At 37.2% G+C, this 18,975-nt stretch overlaps 1 protein-coding gene and 1 long non-coding RNA gene across 4 annotated transcripts in view; one reads left to right on the top strand and one right to left on the bottom strand.

The window, feature by feature from the left end:
* LOC146468048 (uncharacterized) overlaps window positions 1-4,722 on the bottom strand; it is a 35,585-nt gene extending 30,863 nt beyond the window's left edge. For both annotated transcript variants that reach the window (XR_014867532.1, XR_014867531.1), the window contains exon 1: window positions 4,657-4,722. This is a non-coding gene — a long non-coding RNA (uncharacterized LOC146468048). The remainder of the gene's footprint in view (window positions 1-4,656) is intronic.
* LOC146468047 (sodium/calcium exchanger 1-like) lies at window positions 550-16,362 on the top strand. Of its 2 annotated transcripts, none has more exons than XM_085124700.1 (18): window positions 550-1,699; window positions 5,038-5,126; window positions 5,317-5,352; window positions 6,005-6,139; window positions 6,845-6,990; window positions 7,501-7,600; window positions 8,234-8,351; window positions 9,028-9,252; window positions 9,980-10,142; window positions 10,862-10,985; window positions 11,311-11,452; window positions 11,614-11,701; window positions 12,065-12,155; window positions 13,022-13,144; window positions 13,284-13,359; window positions 13,868-14,021; window positions 14,575-14,750; window positions 15,598-16,362. In XM_085124700.1, exons 1-18 carry the CDS (start codon window positions 983-985, stop codon window positions 15,727-15,729), a joined length of 2,835 nt encoding a protein of 944 aa, XP_084980826.1. In that variant the 5' UTR covers window positions 550-982; the 3' UTR covers window positions 15,730-16,362. The 2 variants fall into 2 exon arrangements, with proteins under 2 accessions (XP_084980826.1, XP_084980827.1); XM_085124701.1 differs by having other exon boundaries at window positions 552-1,699; window positions 7,504-7,600.
* Window positions 16,363-18,975: the final 2,613 nt, after the last annotated feature.

Raw genomic sequence — 18,975 nt, 5'->3', positions numbered from 1 at the left:
TTCTGTTATTAAAAAATAACAGAAAACTATGGGCGTTTTTAATAAATGGTAAATGCCAAATCCGACAATGACATTTTCCACGACTGAACAAAAACAAAAGCGATCTAATCATTTTCAGTCCAAGTAATCTTTACGACGGCAAGTAAAATTACCATAAATTGACATTTACAAGGTAAAAATCGGATTCGGTGCACATATCATGTTTGTGTCTGGCAACAAAATGGTAAAATTTAAACCAATTCTTTGCGCTTTCGACTCTTTCATGAGTGTTTTTAGCGAAAATGCACTCAATGTTGCATGTTGCGCGGTAGGTCAGGTAAGGTACAAGGAACAGCTTTTCGTGTTTGTGTCTGGGCGAATTGCAATTAAACTGGTTAACATTCTAAGTGAAACAAAAGTCAACAAATGCAACTAAGCAGGTTTCATTTGCATTTCAAACAAATGTCATCTCGGCTCGGACATATTGAAAAGACACTCGGGGTAAACAAATCTTTTAATGAGGGCCAGGGCCTTTGTTTGCCGTTACCACAGCAACGGTTCTTCGAGAACGGGCAGGTGGTGACGTCTTGAATAATCTATCGGACGGTCGAATTTGATAGAAAAGGTAAATGTTATTGCCGTGACAATATTCTCTATGTTGCGTTATTTGACACAGGCTAGGAGCAAAACAGAGCAGTGAGCTGAATCTGAAGGTTGTAACCAAAAATACAGAGTGAGGTGGTGTAGTGGCCAGATAGCGCGTTGGCTATATATTAACTCATTAGCTCCGCAAGGCCGGACACTCGCGATGCCATTGAACCAGTATGTTGTTTCACCATTATGATGTCCTCGAACCTTGCGGTAGAAAAACACGACACAGCGCTACAAAGGACAAATTTTTCGATGTATTCTCTACGTGTCGATCCAGCGAGCTGTTATCGTTTTTGCTGGGACTGTATTTAGCGGTATAAAAGGTCACTAGCTTGCGGTGTTGTCAATTATAATGGTTTACTTCACCAATTACTCCAAGGGATATGTAGTTGAATACGAGACGCCTTGCTTTAAAAGCTGGCTCCTCTTACCAGCAGAGAACTTATGGAGCGAAGGCCTACGCGGATTCTTATACACAATAGCGATGTTTTACTTATTTCTTGGGATCGCTATTATAGCAGACATTTTTATGAGCTGCATCGAGGTTATAACTAGCAAAAAGAGGAAAGTGACTCGCTACGATCCAGAGAAACAGGAAAGAGTCGAGATCGAAGTGTTTGTATGGAACGAAACTGTAGCCAATCTAACTCTTATGGCATTGGGTTCTTCAGCGCCCGAAATTCTCCTAGCTGTGGTAGAGACGGCACAAAATCTAGGAAACGTACCCGACGCATCACAAGAGGATAAAGACGGTCTAGGTACTTTTACGATAATTGGCTCTGCTTCATTTAATCTCCTGCTTATCACTGCAATTTGCGTGGTTAGTGTCCCCAGCGGGACAGTGAAAAAGGTTCGCGAGTTTGGAGTATTTATTGTGACCTCTGCTTGGTCACTCTTTGCCTATGTCTGGCTGCTTGTCGTGCTTAAATGGTCTTCTCCGGACGAGATAGAGCTATGGGAAGCGTTCCTTACGCTAGCCTTTTTCCCTCTACTTGTCATCACATCGTGGTGTCAAGATAATGGCTGGTGGTGTAAGAGAGGAAGAATCTTGAGCGTCGATACTCCCGAGGTAAGTGGATCCAAATAATAAGTATAATTTAAAATGGCATTGTTATCATTCAATTAGTAAACACTGTTTAATTTAATTATCACAGGGTAGGTCGCTTTTATCGAACTGAATTGCTGTTTATTTGTTGTGTTCCTAAAAGCGTAGCTGTTGCTAGACTATAGTATCAGGTATAGCACGTGGCACTGTTCTTCGCAATTAAGTAATCTGTAAAGTTATTTTCCTCAGCGTTTCTTGTGTAAACATATTTCGCTCAGTTCACTTTCAAACTAACCTTTCAGAAATACCTCAACCAGAAAGGTCGCACAAGGTTTTACAGTTTCCGCATTTATGTGTGTCAGTTCCACTAGACCGTTGAAATGCCACAACGTAATTTTGCCAAATGTTTTCTTTCTGTGATATAAGCCATTTAACGTGACTAAAATATATATATTTTACCGTTGGTTGTTTCAGTTCTTTGTAAATACTAATATTTGCTGCAACCAGAAAATTCGGCATTTTTGATTGAAAAAGACACGGTTAGGACATATAATGTTTTTAATAGTAAAAGCTCGATGTATCGGCTTTCAAGTCATAACCATGTCTCTGACTATTGCAATAAGTCTATCTGCTAATCTGATATATAAATTGTGAATAGAGTTGAGATCCGCTATTCAAAACTTAATTAGCACACTTTACTGACCGTGCTATTGCCATGAAGAATCTTAGGAGATAGGGTGCAATTAGTCAGAAGTACTACTTTTCATACCGAGACGCTACAGTTTTTGTTCAGAAATATTAATATTTTCCTTATCATTTCCCTTATCTGCTCTGTTTATCCAAACATTTCAAGCCCTTGGCAAGCCCCTAATTTCTCTCCTTTTCCTGAAGCGTTCTTTTTAACTGCGCGGATATTCGGATGTCACGCGGTCTTATTTTACTCATGCAGCTACATTCAGTTTCAAAACAGTATATTCAATACCTCCAGTGTTTAATTTTTGTTGTCAGTATATCAAAACTGCTTCAAAAGCGTTCAAGCTGCATCTTTTAAATTAAATATCACAGTAATGTGCCTCAAGAAGCTTTAAATTACACTGTAGAGAAATTTTCATTTCCAATCACTTACAACATAAAAACATTGAAGGCATAATTTTTAAAATGAACAAAGAGTTGAAGGTCAGCCTAAAATCTTCTATCTGCCATTTTCAGGGGGAATTTCATTATGGCAATCCTAGATTACGTTAAGATAAATAGAAATTTTTGTCCCGGAAAGTCAAGCGCCAAAAGTTGCAATCTAGGTGCAAAAACTGGGAAAAAAAAACTGGCTGAAAATAAGTAATTTGCCTCCTTTCGTGTCAAAAGGCCTTTCTTGAACTCAAATGTTGTTTTAGCGTGTAAAATTTTCTGCCGGTTAAAAGTAACAAACTAATCAACAGTTAATATTCCGACTTCTGTGGTCGCTGCACTGTATTAAATGTTTTGAATAAGAGCTGTGTTGTTGTAATTTTTTGTATTTAGGGTTCGGAATAAAATAAAGTTGACTTGACTACTCGCTCGTCGAAAATCAATCGTGTAAGCGGCATCTAGTTCACTTTCAAGTTGATCGGCGAGTTCGTGAACCTTTCGACAAAGTAAACGAAACGAAAAAGCAAAGTTCCCCAGAGGAATAAAAGCTTTCTCAAAGCCGGGAAATAAGATCTGAAAACGACTGTCTTTTTTCTCGGTAATTTGATTCAGGGAATTTCAGGTAGTGTACTTTGTCTTTCTAGTACTTCGGAACTGAAGTTAATAAAAACAGTAATGAAAGTTGTATAGAGTCATTGATTTAAATTTGCTGAATTGTGTTCAAATTTTTACTTATTTAAAGTAGCAAAAACTCTTTACCTTAAGTATAAGCTTAAGCATTTTGAACAAAGACCTCGGTTTATCGATGCAACTTCCCTGCTGTATTTTCCCTCCCAGGAAAAAAAAACGTAATGGCTATGATATGAAGAGAGCCTTCAGGAACGTCCCATTTCATCAAAACCAGTAACGAGTTTGGAAGGTCCACTGCGACAAAATAAAAGTACCCGCCGGATCATGTTGTGGTAAAGGTTCTCAATAATCAACAACAAATTGAAGAGCAAATAGTTCGAAAAAGAGCAAGGCTGCTTTATCGGTCAGGGAAATAATTTTTCCTCAATACAGCCAACTCCGTTGATTGGGACACCCTCGGGACGCAACGCGATTATTTCAAGTCGTTCAACTCCTACAGAAACAGCGAAATACCCAGGAACCAAACTGGTTGGAGTGGCGCCGTTCAAGTTAAGAAAGAAAATGAAAAATTCACCATCGTGTGCTCACGTTCTCCAGAAAACCTTGAATTTGGTCAGTTTACGTTGTTGTTTAAAGAGGACGGCAACGGTACCAAAATTTAAGACGCACGTGCAGAGGGATTGTTTTTGCTCATTAAACCTATTGTTTTGCGGAGTTGTCGTTGCCTTCGTCGTTGATTAAGTTCCCTGGTGTCCTTAATAGCGAGAGTCCGTAATAGCGGGAATTTATCTCAGTCAAACGTCTGTAATTTATTTTTTGCCGGTACGTATTATCGGGGTGTCCTTGATAGCGAGGTGTCCGCAAGGCGAGAGTTCACTGTATTTCGAAAGGCACGGCGTTTCTTCTTCAGGGTATTTGCGAAACTGGCCTTATGCATATGGCAAAAGACGATACAATTTACAGGAGGGGTGCAATTGGATAACACGATAACGTGGATTAACGTAACATAAACAAAAACGTAAAGAATTTGGGCTTTGAAAATATAACTTGCTAACAGGCATGAGCAAAATAGCTATATAAACGCCGGTTTCAACGTAGAAAACGAAGACAAAAAACGCTAGATAAGAAATTTGAGAAAGCAACATAACATTCGAGAATTAAAAATGTTCAAGTCTCATCTTTCAAACCAAATGAGGTAATTTTCATTAGCTTATAAACAATCTTACCTCGCAGTTTTCGTGAGGCAAAGCGGTCTTCACAATTGCCTTAATTTTCACAAGAGTTTTTTTTTTTCGCCGTTCACGGTTTCACGGCGCGTGGTGCACCCAAAAGATGGCGGGAATTTTCAAGGCAGCCGTCAAAAACGGCGGGAAAATTTGTCACCCAACGCGCATGCTTCAAAGACTTCGCAAAGGTCCGCCATGTTTTCCACGATGTCTTCATCGGTGAAACTAACCAGCAAAAACGGGAAAGTTTCGGATGAATTTTGGCTTGAAAGCAAACGAACATGTAATGTTGACCTTTGAGAATATTTATGTAAAGCGCTTGTCTCACCAGCGTTAGTCTTTGGCTTTTTACACAATTGATTTTGATGATCTTCGTTTTAGGTTCGTGTTGTGGGACTTGCGGAACCCGGAAGCCCTTCTCTCATGCACCGGTCAATGGAATTGAGGGCTTTAGAACAGCAGAGATTCAGGTGAATACAACTAATACATCAAGATGGGATTGCGAAATAGAATTTTTCACTTCTATCATAGGGTTTGTATAAGCTTAATTAAGCTTATAAACTCATCATTTTGTTGAATGTAGCGCATTCAATTTTAAAAGCTCTTTATTAAAGTTAAGAAAGTCTTATTGTATTTCTTTTCTCCTGTATAAAATATTAGTGAAAATGACCTAGTTGGAAGCAAGGAAAAGTTAAGGTACGTATTTTTCTGTCTGATGTTTTAAATTCCCAATTCCTTCACCCCACCCAAATGAAATGGCTCCAACATAATCCCCCCCCCCCCTTCCCAAATAAATATACTAAATAAATAAAGGTGAACACTGATTAATTTTAGGGACCAATGAGCAGTAATTGACCCAAGTATTCAATAAACAATATTATTGTTTTATGTTTTTAAAACTTCTCTTATGTGTTTTCAAAATGCCCTGTCCACAGTAATATGTACAAATATGCTGATAAACTATGATGATAAATGTTACCGCAGTCATCTACATATGCACTAAGTAGATTTGTGTGATTTGAATGACGTAAATGTTTTTGAAAGCCTCCACTTTTGCTACAGGTCCACTCTAATATGATAGGGCTTTGTTTTCAAATGTCTCCACTCTGGAGAACATTTTTGGATGTGTGCATTTTCAGTGAAAATGATCATGTACATGTATGTGTTTCCAGAGAAAAATGGGTGTAAAACGTCATTGGGGAGGGAGCAAAACTGTTGATAAGTTTTTGCTAAGAAATTTATAGTAACCTGGTAATTTTTTTTAATGTCTTTGAATCATAGAGAAAAGGTACTTTACAAATCTGTTAATTATAATACCAGAATTTAATCAATTTCTTATTGTCAACAGAGATGTGGTGAACATATGGAGAGGTACAAACCCTGACCACAATGCCAATAAGACAACAGCAGATGTTGTCTTGGCTTTGAAGCAGTTTAAACAGATCACCCAACAGCCTCAAAATGCTGCCACATCCAGAGCACGGTATGATTTTTTACCTGTCTGTTTCTTTCTCAGTTTGTATTTAGAGTGGAACCCCAATGTAGCAAAGTGTCAAGGGACTACGTAATGTGGTTTGTTATGAACAAAACCCTGCTATAAAAAATTTGTGGAAAACAACTAAAATCTTCATTATCTTGGGGTTTAGCCATTACTAATTTGATAATTTATGAGAGGTTGATAGAACTTGTTAAGGACAGAGGATACAGCAGGATAGATAGGGATGTACTACCCTAGTGGCATATTGTATGTACTGAGTTGTTGATAGAGCTGTACAGACTTTTACAATGGAATATTATAGTTGGAATTAAACTCATGACTCAGACTCATGTAGACATTCATTCATATCATCACCAGTGTGATGAAGTCTTGTTTGTTATAGTGGGTATTTCATAATACCAGAGTTTGTTACATATGTTGTGTTAACTGTTTGTGTTCCACACATTTTACATTTATTTACATTTTTGGCTTTAACTGAACTGAATAATGTTTTCACTATATATACCAGGCCCTTTGTTACAAAGGGATTTATTTTATCAGGGACTTCAACTGTATTGGGCAAGGTAGTGTAGAAATGATTAAATGAAGCTTAATTCTATTTAGTTCTTCTTGAAGCACTCATAAAAATAAGTGTTTCTTTAGTTTATGAAAATTCAAGGAGATGTTGCACCCACTTCTATTTGATTTTAGTTTTCGACATGCTGCATTACGCAGTATAACGAGACAGAAGCCGGGTCCAAACTTCAAAGCGGCATTGCAAGAACCCGACAAAGACCATGACCAACAATTAACCCTTCTCTCAAGATCAATTCAAGGATCAAGAGCTCTGATAGGAGGTAATATAAATAACACTTGCGAACTGATATTTTGATGTATTCATTGCTATGCTGGAGCACCCATGAGGACATCTTTTTTTTTTTTTTTTCTGAAAAAGCCCAAACAAAATTTATTTCATAAAGTACCATAAATCAAACAGCGCTGTAAGAAAATACTAACAGCTGAATAGCTTCATTTAATTTGGCACCTTTTTGAGAATTTGATCCACAGACTCAAAAGTTAGATTCAAGGTTTCACTGTGCTGGGCTTGGATTAAGTGACTTCTTCTTTAGGACAGCAAAACATCTGCCTGTTTACCAGCAAGTCAAAATAGAGGAGCTGGGGCCATAACCATGTTTTGTTTGAGGGTTTATTCTCGAAATGGCTTCTGAGCTGGCCAGAATTAACAATAAATGGATGTTGTACAATTTGATTCTTCTTTGGAAGTTGAATTTCAAGAAATATTTCAGTATAAATATTGATGATCATGTCCACCAGGATCATTGCTGTTTGTGTTTGTTTTGTGTCAGTAGATGAAAAAGCATTCAGCTTTAGCGCGGCATCCTATTCTGTGGTGAAAAGTGCCAAAATGCTTAGTGTGGATGTGCAACTCAGTCAAAAGATACCCAGGTTTGTATATATAACACATTTCAGTCTTTCAGTCTGTTTTGATTCACTTAATTCCAGGTTACATTTCTGCAGAAATGTAACCTGGTTATTGGTTATTGGCCTGAATTTTTAAAGGATTTAAGCACAAAGCTTTTGATTTTGAAAGGGGTGGGATCCAAGCAAAAACCCTTCGGTGGGAGGGAACTTGTGATGATACATTTTAAGCAACCATCAATATTGTAAACACTAAATTGAACGTGACGAGGTCCTGCCAAACTATATCATAAATAATTTTTTATGTGTTCTTTCTGGGATTCTAAAAGAGCTGCTACATGTTTTCCTGAATGTCGCGTAGTTTTGCCAGTAGTAAAGGCCTCAGGAAGTGTGATTCTAATGAGACAGTATTGTGGGCATTTAACTTCCTGTTTCACAGGCTGTTCAGACAATAACCTTTGAAAACACAGCTGACATTTTGAACTTATTCAAAAAGCTACCCGTAACTACATGTACCTGTACAGATGACCCAATCACCAATTAAAGTAATGGTTGATGATGATGGTGACAGTGACAGACAGACAGAGCTTTTTCTATGACTGTTAAAATTAAGTCATCAATACAATAGTAACTATTAACAAACTTTTAATTTTTCAACAGATCACCTTGTATTTCACGGAGAGTAGTTCCATTACCATCACCCTATGACCCAACAACACCCATTAATCATGGGAACTGGGGAGAATACACTGTACCAATCATAAAGACAGATATTTTGGTTTGTATCAGAGCACTTTTTATTAGTAAAATCCAACACTATGCCGAAGAAAAATTTCAAGGAGCCCACAAGGCGGAAAACCGAGAAATTAGGAGCCCAACCTGTGAAATGTTAGGTGCAGCTACAGTGTAATGTTTTTACTTTGGTCTATGTATATACTGTAACATTCTGAATATAAGACCTTCTGAAGATATAAGCCCCCCCCCCCCCCAACTCCCTTCAAATCTCACAAATATATAAGTTTGTGGACTGTCAGGGTTAGTTGAAATTAAACCATGAAATAATTCAGTTGTGGTTTAACTATGTTTTTTGTTTTGTGTTTGAGTTTTGTTTTCCTTTGTTCCAGATTATAGTAATCAGTGAACTTTTGAAAAAGGATAATGACATTTAAAACTAGTAACTTGAAAATTTTCAGACCAAAAGCAAATTCACTTGACATGAAAATCACACCCAATTCCAGAGTAGCCTTACCCTATTTCAGACCAAAATCTATACTCTATTTTTGACCAAAAAGGCTCAAAAACCATCACCTTTGGGACCACACATACCTGTAAAGCCAGTATAGGGGAATACCCCACCCCCAGGACTTCATTTGATGATCTTGGGGACTGTTATTTTTAGTTGTACACATTCTATCCATTGAATAAAAAAGTAATCATTCTTTTTCAAATTAAAGGAAAGTAATGGTGGTCCCTTGGCAACTCCAAAACTCATACGGACTGCGCCATCAAGAGACAGTGTTTACAATACAGGAGATACAGTTTCTGAAGCTGTTTCTATAAACAGTGATTGTTTCAATGATTCAGCACATTCTTCTGGTGTTGCCTGTTCTGTTGATTATGAGACTCGCGATGGCAGCGCAAGAAATGGCCATGATTACCACAGTTTGAAAGGGACACTGGTGAGTACTGTAGCCTTCAAAATAATAATTTATAGTAATTTTCTTATGGCTGCTCAACCTCTCTAGTTTTTATATATAGATATATATATATCACACAGTTGGCTTCTGATAACTAGAATGTCATGTGAAACACAAAAATATTCCTGGCTGGAACCTCCACAATGTTTTTGCAGCTGACAGATTTTTGCTGCCTGCAAGTTTATTTATTATTTGCTGCTAACTGCAGGGGTAATGGACCCTTGCTGCTCATCACCCCTGGTTTGCTTGGCTACCAACACAAAATATTTTGAGAGGGCTGAGCTGCCACTGATAACTAATAGTATGGTAGTAACATACCACATCCTCTGTTGTATACTTTGTTGACCCTGCATTTTAGCCTTGACATGAATTTTTTTTTGTTAAATAGGAGTGGAGCTTAAAATCAGTATAGGTTCTACAGAAAAATACGTCTTGTTTCTTTTACAGAGTACTGACTTTTGAAATCAAGTAGTAAAATAATTTAAAGGATTGATCTTTATGCTTCATGAAATGATCCTCAACTGATTTTGTCAGTGTATAACATGAGCTTGATTTTATTTCACAGATTTTCTGGGCACAAGGGGTCAATAAAATTTCACTTGGCCAAAGACTGCATAAAATTTCCATTGAAAAAGGCAGCCCTAGGTGCTTTGAAAAATGACTGGGTTGTCCTCCTCTTAATTAACATCAGATGTGTTTTGTTTGTCAGGTGTTTAAACCAGGGGATACCAAGAAGTCACTGTCAGTAATCCTAATTCACCATGAAGGATACTCAGTGGAGAAGGACTTCTATGTGTTGTTAAAAAATCCAGTGGGAAGGACTGAACTAGGAGAGCCTAACCTAGCAAGGATTACAATAATTGATGACGATGGTAATGACTTGGCCCTGTATCCAGTGGGGAGTGTGAGATAACTATAATCTTCCTTTCTCCCTCCCTACCTTTTTGCTTACTTCTCCCTCCCTGTTTTTTGCTTGTTGTCTAAAATTTGTTGGTTGAAATTTATGCTGACAGCCAGTAATTACTGAAAAACATAGGTGATGTTTCCTTTAATTTTTTACAAACAAAGTGAGCATCCATAGGATATCCAGAATCTCTTTGGCTACAAAAGCTTGTTATTTGGTGGTCTGCATCCCCAACAAAAAGGTTCTGGACACCAAAGTGTCTTGTACCACCTCCACCCTTGTAGTAAAGTTGATGGTACAAATTAAAAAAAAAAGTTTTCAATAAGTTGTTATCCTTGCCAGCAAACATTACCATTTTTTGTCAAGTTTTAATGGGAGGGATGCTGTCATAATGTTCTGTCAAATGTCACAGCTAGGATCAGTGACTTGACTGTTGATTATGTAAACAACAGATACTGCACCCACATCACTCTGTCTATCACACACCTGAGGCGTCGACACAGCATAAACACGACTCAACAAAATTATTATTCTTTGATAGCCTTTCAGCACTACTGATACATTGTGACCATTTTTGACTATTGACAAGACAGGGGAAAATATAAAAATGGATGAATGATGTGGAAAAAACTCACTCAGTCTATAATTTCTCCATTCAAAAAGGCATGTTTGTTTGTTCCTTTTCAGAGCCTGGTGAATTTTCTTTTGAACAAGCAAGTTATTATGCCAATGTAGTGACTGGAGATGTAACTTGCAATATCATCAGAAGAAAGGGCTGTGATGGCACTGTCACACTGAGCTACAACACGATGTGAGTTAAAGTTAAAACAATTCCCTTAATAGTTACAGATGATCTGAGCGTCTAAAATCAATTCGACCAGTAGCACATTAATCTAGTGAAAATGGAGTCAGACTCTAAGATCTTTTAGTAAAGTTCACATTCAAAGCACATCTGCCAACAACACAATCTTTGTCTTTTACAGTGATGATTCAAGTTAGATTGTGGTTTGATTTCCCATGGATCTGTTTGGATGTGACTTAATTAACACACCAAATTCAAATAAAATGTTGCTCACTCTTTTCTGTTTTGTAAATGTAAATTAGAGGATGCTGAACTTGTTCTAACAACATTGTAGGAATGGTACAGGTACTGGTGGTACTGCAGATGAACTGGAGCAGAAAAAGTGTGACTTTGAGCATTCGGCAGAAGCAAAGTTGATTTTTCAACATGGAGAGACATCTAAACAAATTGTCATAAGAGTCAACCCTGAATGTCAGGTAAATCAAGTTTACACATAAAGCAGATTTATATCATTGTATAATGTAATTCCAGGGATATGACTGGCTTAGCAGCCATGCTATATGAGCCATTTTAACCTTCCTATAACCTTCTATGCCTATATAATTCAATTCAATTATTTCATTTTAATTTTATCTAGAACAAAAACTTCATTGTGTTGTTGAGTGATCAAAGCCCAGGAGCCACAATAGGGAAAAAAAGTGCTGCTGTTGTTAACATTACAAATGGTAAGCTACATGTAGTCATCATATTTCATCCCCTTCTAAAATACTATATCCTCACAGATCCAGGGGCAGATTATCAGGACGAAGAATAGATTTCAGTCACAGGCAAAATTGTCTTGTAAACTTTTGCTAGTCCGCAGTTTGCCAGTAAAAATGTTCACCCTTTCCAACAATCTGCCCTTGGGTCTCTGAGAATGCTGCACACTTTGAAGACATTAAGACTAACAAAGACCTTGCAATTATATAGGCTGTTCTATGCTTGATTTAACCAAAATTCTGATCTCTAAACACTTTAAAATTCAATGTAGTGCATGTAAGGTAGTGTGGTTACTTAAAAAAAATGTGAAATTGTGGGTTTTTTTGCAGATGTGGATGATATTGTTGAACGAGTGGCAAACATTATGACAGCCGAAGATGAACAAAGCCTAAGCAAGTCTTGGAGATCCCAATTTGAAGAGTAAGTGTCCGCAATGTGTTTTTGTGGAAAAGAGATAATTATATGAATCCTTCTCGCAAAAAGTATCTTGTTTAGTCTTCTTATGCTGTACCTCTGGAAATTCCAATTATTTAGTTTCACATTTTCCTTTAAAACTTTAATTTGCTTTTGAGATCCCCTTCCCCTTATAACTATGGCAGCATGGATATTTTCTGGAACCACACAATCTCATGTCTAGAGCAGTCTCTGGAACTTTGCTTTCAGTCATTGCAAATTGTTAAGAGGTAAAATTTAAATAAAACAGTGAAAATACACTGTACATATATTCAAGATATTTAGAAAGCACTACTTTAGCATCCCCACATGGTTTTCATGTAGCTCTTCTATATTCGGATCAAATCAGAATAAAATAGTATTCATTTGTTTGTTTTTTTTGTTTTTTTGTTGAGGGAGACCCCTAATAGCAAGGGAGTGCAGGTACCCTTGCACCACATATCCCATAAGAGAGGTTTAGCAGCATTGATTTAGATGTAAAAAAAGGCAATGTTTCACAGGAGTCTCTGGGTGGCTGTCATGGCCAGGGCTTAACTTGGTGTCTAACGCATGAAACATCTGGGTGTGATGTTTTTGCAGGATTACCCCTACCAGTATCAGTTTCCAGTATCCAATGATACTCCTTTGTGAACAGAGACAATGTGGAGTATTAAGTTCTTGTCTAAAGAGACAATGTGATTGAAGAACCTAGGCCTTAAACAACTGACTCTCAGATCTGTAGTCCAACACTACATCACCGCAACTCCACAAAGCAAGGCAAGAACCAACATATACCAATTTAGAATCAGTTCATTCGTGTTTGATGGTGTATGTTACTTTGTTATTGTTATTAGGGCAATGGTGATTCAAGGTGAAGAGGACGAGGAAGGCAATGTGGAGCCACTCAGCACAATGGACTTTCTACTTCATTTTCTCACATTCTTCTGGAAAGTTCTTTTTGCTTTCATTCCTCCAAGGTAATAGATTTGAATTGAACTTTGTAACTGTGCTCAGTCAGTCCATTTGTAAGCTTGGGATTCATGACAGTGACAGACTGATGTCAGTCACTTTTACCGGTAACTACAAATTTCTGTTTTGTTTGTTTGTGTTTTACAGGAACTGCCTTGGAGGATGGCCTGCATTTTTTATTTCTCTGTTGGTCATAGCAGGGCTTACTGCATTAGTGGAACAGGTAGATAAATAAAAATTTAATTATTGTTCCATAATTATACCATCTAAAGATCCCTTGTTCATGAACCCCTTGTTGTTAGTCAATGGTCTATTGCTACTCATTTTTTAAAAATCAAAACTGACACCAAAGGAGTCTTGTTTTTTAATCTTTGTCATTCATAATCTATATTTTTTCATTATCATGGTAAGTTTATATTTGTAACTGATAATGACGATAGATGATCCATCAACTTTAAAGAGGGTTGTTGTGCTTTTGAAAATAATCATTTTCTTGCTTCTGTCCCAATTATTTTTGTTGTATAATCACAAACATTGCACTGGCCTGATGGGTGCTGACTGACATAATTCCAAAATAATTCCATCTTAGTTGTTACAAGGCCTTTACACTTGTTAAAATGATTCTGTCAATATTGTTCTAGTTAAAATCTCAAAAAATGGAACCCTTCGCCACCATGATGTAGGACGTATATGTAAAACTTAGCTTTACTGTTGATCGTTCTATTTTCCAGCTTGGTAAACTTCTAGGTTGTGTTGTGGGTCTGAAGAACAGTGTTACAGGAGTCACGATTATTGCAATTGGTACCAGTTTACCTGATACCTTTGCAAGTCGTAATGCTGCACTGCATGACATTGGAGCAGATGCTTCTATTGGCAATATTACAGGTTGGTGGCTATACAGTGCTGCATTAATAGAAACAATATTGTGGTGTACTGTACTTCACGTTTAAGACAAGTTTGCTGAGGTCTTATGGAAATCCAAGAATCTAAATTCTTTGCTCATCAGTGACTATTTGTTGATGGTGAACACTCGTATGGGACAGTATCCTAAAACAGAAATTTGTGTAGCTGAGTTTTTGAAGGTAATCATTTATGTAACACCTACAGTATGAAACAACAGGGCTTGAAGTAAACTGGAAATTCAATGCTTTGGCAATTTTTTTTTTCACATGGTCTGGTGCTTAGTTTTTGTGTTGTTTCATACCAATATTCAGCAGGTGAGCACAAAAGGGTACTAGTCATACCTTGGCCTTTTCTCAGACAGTACTAATAAAAAAGTCAACATTGAATGATTCATGAGCTAACTCTTGTTGTTATGCATAGCAAACTGTAAATTATTTTTTTCTACTTACTCATTGGATTAGGCCTCATGATGTCATTTGGGTCATACCATCCTCTGGGTTTTTTCACAAACTGTATTTTCGGACTTGTTTCACAGGTAGTAACAGTGTAAATGTATTCCTTGGTCTTGGATTGCCGTGGGTGATATCCACTTGTTATCATGCGGCAAAGAAAACCAAGTATATTGTGTACAGTGGAAACTTGACCTTCTCAGTTGTGGTCTTCTCATCTTTTGGATTGGTCTGCATCTTAACCCTTGTCATTAGGAGATGGGTAAGTTCTCTTTGAGTACTTGCAGTCCATCTTAAAAGTGTTATAATGAAGGATTGTTACACATGATCCTAAACATATTTCTGACTCTGTTGGTATATTTCTAAAGCTTCAACTTGTTAGCAAGTTGGGTTGTTAGGATGGAAAGGTTTTACATTTCAATTTCATCTTCTTGTAAAATTCAAAATATAAGTTTCAGCTCCCACGAGTCTCCTGAAGCTCAGTGGTAGAGTATCCAAACTAGTAATCGGAAGGTCTTAGGTTCCACTCCTGATAGGAGCGCTCAGATTTTTTTTCCGAATATGCCTGTGTCACTTACTGAATAATACATCATTCTCATAAGATTCTTTGTTGTATTGAACTAATGGTAAAAGTTGTCTGAAATGTCACCTGTCTCCCTCCTCCCCCTAACCCATGGGGGGCATGCCCCCTGTGGGTCAGACGGCTGACATTTCAGACTATGGTAAATGAAGTCAAGGGGCGCTTTCTATTTAGCCAAAATATGCAGTTGGAAATTCCAGAAACTTCCGATGTCAAATGGAAAGGCTTTTTTTCCATTTGTTCCAAACTTGCAATCTCATTGGTAGAGGAAAAAAATGTAATGGTGCAATGATGGCACAAGAAGACAACAGTGTTAATGGAAATTATGTGCAAATGGAATGAGAATTTGTCTATTCTGACCAGTACCGGAAATTTTTCGTTTTGATGCACATTGTACCATATTTTGCATTTCAACTGGTTGAACCGAAAATGTTGGCTAAATGGAAAGTGACATTAATCTAATGTGAACTAACCTGTAATATTATGAAACTACAGTAACCCTTAAATCTGGACACTCTTGTTTTTGCAGGTCATAAAGGGAGAGCTTGGTGGTTCGGCAACTTCAAAATGGCTAACAGGTTTATTCTTGGTGATGCTGTGGTGTACTAACATTATTCTGTCAAGCTTGGTCGCCTATGGGATCATCCCAGTAACAGTTTGACAGATGTTAAATGCTTCACAAGACATGTTATTTCTGTCATTTAAATTATACATCAGTACAGTGGAACTGTGAATTTGAGAGCAGCACTTCACAGTTGTAGGACAATCAAACATTTTGTACTGAAATCAAGTTGAATGTAGGAGGAAAATAAGTTTGCAGGAAGGATAAGAACAGCAACAAGCTGCACATGAGACCCTACGCTCATCACAGGAAACGGCTGGTAACACAGCTATTAGGGAAATGCTGTTCTGAACCTTTCAACTCCCACTGGTGATGAGCATGCAATTTCTACTTAATTTCACTGCGCGATCAAACAGACAGGTCATGAGTTATTTAAAGTTATTTAAGAGTTAAGCAAAGTTTTGGAGATTTATTTCTATGCTATCAATATTAATATCTGTACAGCTTTGAAAAGTAGTTTAGTTTTATTAGGATGTCAATAATTAATTATTTATTGATGGCAGAATGACCAGTTTGTGTTTTTTATCTGTCATGTACTTAATTTGCAAGGACTGGCAGTTGCATTTTTTAACCAATTAGTAATCTTGACACAGGATAGTTGAACAAGTAGTGATGATTTGTCTAGTGGATGGCTCAAAAATGTGCTGTCAATCCCTTGTAATTTAGGAAGAATGCAAATGTCTTGTTTGCAAGGATCGAGTTTCAAAATAGACCAAAGTTACCCATTCCATATATGGGTGTTGATGCCTTGCTGTGCAAATCCAAAAAGTCACATCCTTTTGGGCTGTCTAGAGTGAGTTATTTTGTGACAATTTTGATCTCTTGGTGATAGTGTTAAATTCCATAAGACAAGTTTGTGAACAAGTTTTCGTAGAGAATTGTCAAGGTAAAACTTAACAAGTTTTGTGTATATAAGAATGTAAAAGTTGTCCCATGCAGACTTATCACACAACCATCATTTTACAATAACAGTCCAAATTCCCGCTCACTGATTGGCTCGTAGCTATTGTCTATAAGAGTACAGACAATAAAAATGACGTCAGATGTAATGCGCGCGCTTTCTCGAGGAAAAATTAGCCAATTCTGCTCATACTTTTTCCATGTTATTGTAAAAAACAAATCGACGGCAGTTTTCTATGGTCTATACTCTTATAGACCATAAAATGACGCCATAAAATGTCCAAAACTTGGCAATGAAACCACTCGCCTGCGGCTCGTGGTTCCACTTGAGTTTTGAACATTTTTGACGTCATTTTATGGTCTATAAGAGTATAGACCATAGAAAACTGCCGTCGATTTGTTAAATAGCACATAGACATAGTGTAAGCCACAGGGATAATTACCATCAGTTTTTTCTACTGATATCTGATGGATTTGCCCTTGCGATGTCATTAAACATAAATTCTGTAAATGACTCTCGAATTCTAAGTTCATACATTACTAATTTGCACTGAAATAGAGTGTTGTACTTAACTAGTATGTATTTTAAGTAATTCCAGTTTCATGGAGGTGTATAATTTGTATGAAGTAATATATTGTTGACGTTTCCTCTTGTACATCTGTACAGCATATTTGTACATAATGCTAATAACAAGCAGCAAACTTTATTGCTGCTTGATGAGTATAATATAATTTGTAAAGTGTGATTGAATAATTTATTTAAGAGAGGAAGTTGCATTTGAACAGTAATGTTGAATAGATTTCTTTTGCAGTCTATTTAACAAAGCAATGTACTATTTATTTCAAGGAAATTATGTCAGATGTATGAAGCACAAATGAGTATGGTTGATATGCCAACTTGGTTGTGTAAATGGTAGGTTTGGTTGTTTTAATAAACCTAACCCACTCTTAGTGCAACCCATATAGAGGTCTCTTGCACCAGTATGTTCTCTCCCCCCAGGGGTACTGTAAAAATGTTTGGACGGGGTGTACCATTGGGACCCTGAAACCCTTACCCTAACCCAGACTAAGTTCAGCTACATTTTGCAACTCTATACCAGACTAAAGACCAAACGTCCCTACCCTATCCCAACTTGCCATTTTCCAGAAACTCAGTCACTATCACAGTCTAGCCAAAACAAAATCTTCTATGTGTACAACAACTAAAACATGTTTTTTTAAGTGTCAATTCCCAGGAAACCTTGTCTAAATTCTTCAAGAAATTTATCAGTTTCCTGAAAATGATGCGCTATTCTAGATCAACTCTCTGATTTCTATACCCTATCCCAATATGTATGGGAGTACCCCCTCCCCCAGGGTTCTTCCTTCAAACTTTTTGTTTGTGAATAAGCAGAAAGCCGTAGAGGCCTTTCAACCCATGCCACACCCCTCAGGTGGCTTCACCCTATGCCTATGCAATAGTGGTCAAAACATGACAACTCTGCTTTTCTGTTTTCTTGGATCAAAGACTGGGCATACCTAAATAAAGTCCAAAGTTGTCTAGATTGAAAAACAAACAAATGCAAAGTGCTAAGCCAAATATCAAATCTAGAGTGCCCCTGGTGCCTAGCCACTTCTAATTCATTTCAACCTAAACACAGGTGCTAGCCTTGGATGAGAAACTTGGCGTTGTGCAGCCCGCAGAACAGGCATTATTTTTTTGCATTTTTCTCCCAACTAATACCATACAAAATATAGAGCAGTTTTTAATTGAGTGTCGAAAGTAATTTCGCGTTTGCTTTGGTTTTGCATTACTACCCTCTGTAATCGGTTAACAAAACTTGCGCCTCTTTCTCAACCAATTGGAATCCAAATCAAAACTAATTTTTCGCCACACGTGTTTTCCCACGCTTGGCGCCAGTTGCATGTATTTGCTTCGAATTCTGATTGGCTCGTTGTGTTGTTTACATCTGTTGCGATTGGCCAGAGTTATTGGTTTTGGTTTTACGACATTCAATTGGAAACTGCTCTATTATGAACAGTAAGGAGGATATGCATCTTGGCACCCTAGTTATGTTGTGTTGCAAAAATGCATACAAATAATCATTGTCATTACCACCCTCATCATCATTGTCTCACTGGGCCTGAAAATGCACAAGGCTGTTGAACAAAGAATGAAACCAATGTTATTGGCTTCATTTTGTTTTCAGAAATCTAACGTCACAACATTAAAACAAAACACAATCACTCAAAGACACATCCACTTGACAATAACTTAGCTTTTTTATTTACAATATGAAATACACTTGGTATAGAAAGCTCTTGTGAATTAGTATGAAATACGCTAGTCATATAAAATAACTTACAAAAATTAAGAGAAGATTTGACAGTGAAGACTTGATCAAC

The sequence above is a fragment of the Pavona decussata genome, unplaced genomic scaffold, assembly GCF_977016875.1.
Source record: "Pavona decussata unplaced genomic scaffold, jaPavDecu1.1 SCAFFOLD_133, whole genome shotgun sequence".
Classification (NCBI taxonomy): domain Eukaryota; kingdom Metazoa; phylum Cnidaria; class Anthozoa; order Scleractinia; family Agariciidae; genus Pavona; species Pavona decussata.
This window is presented reverse-complemented; position numbering and strand designations above follow the sequence as displayed.

What these genes read in the sequence shown, in the direction of transcription:
- LOC146468047 (XM_085124700.1), top strand. Translation starts at nt 983, where the DNA reads ATGGTTTACTTCACCAATTACTCCAAGGGATATGTAGTTGAATACGAG. An exon ending in ACACTGAGCTACAACACGAT is followed by an intron (nt 10,986 to 11,310) that starts GTGAGTTAAAGT and finishes ACAACATTGTAG; the next exon opens with GAATGGTACAGGTACTGGTG. An exon ending in CCCTTGTCATTAGGAGATGG is followed by an intron (nt 14,751 to 15,597) that starts GTAAGTTCTCTT and finishes TTGTTTTTGCAG; the next exon opens with GTCATAAAGGGAGAGCTTGG.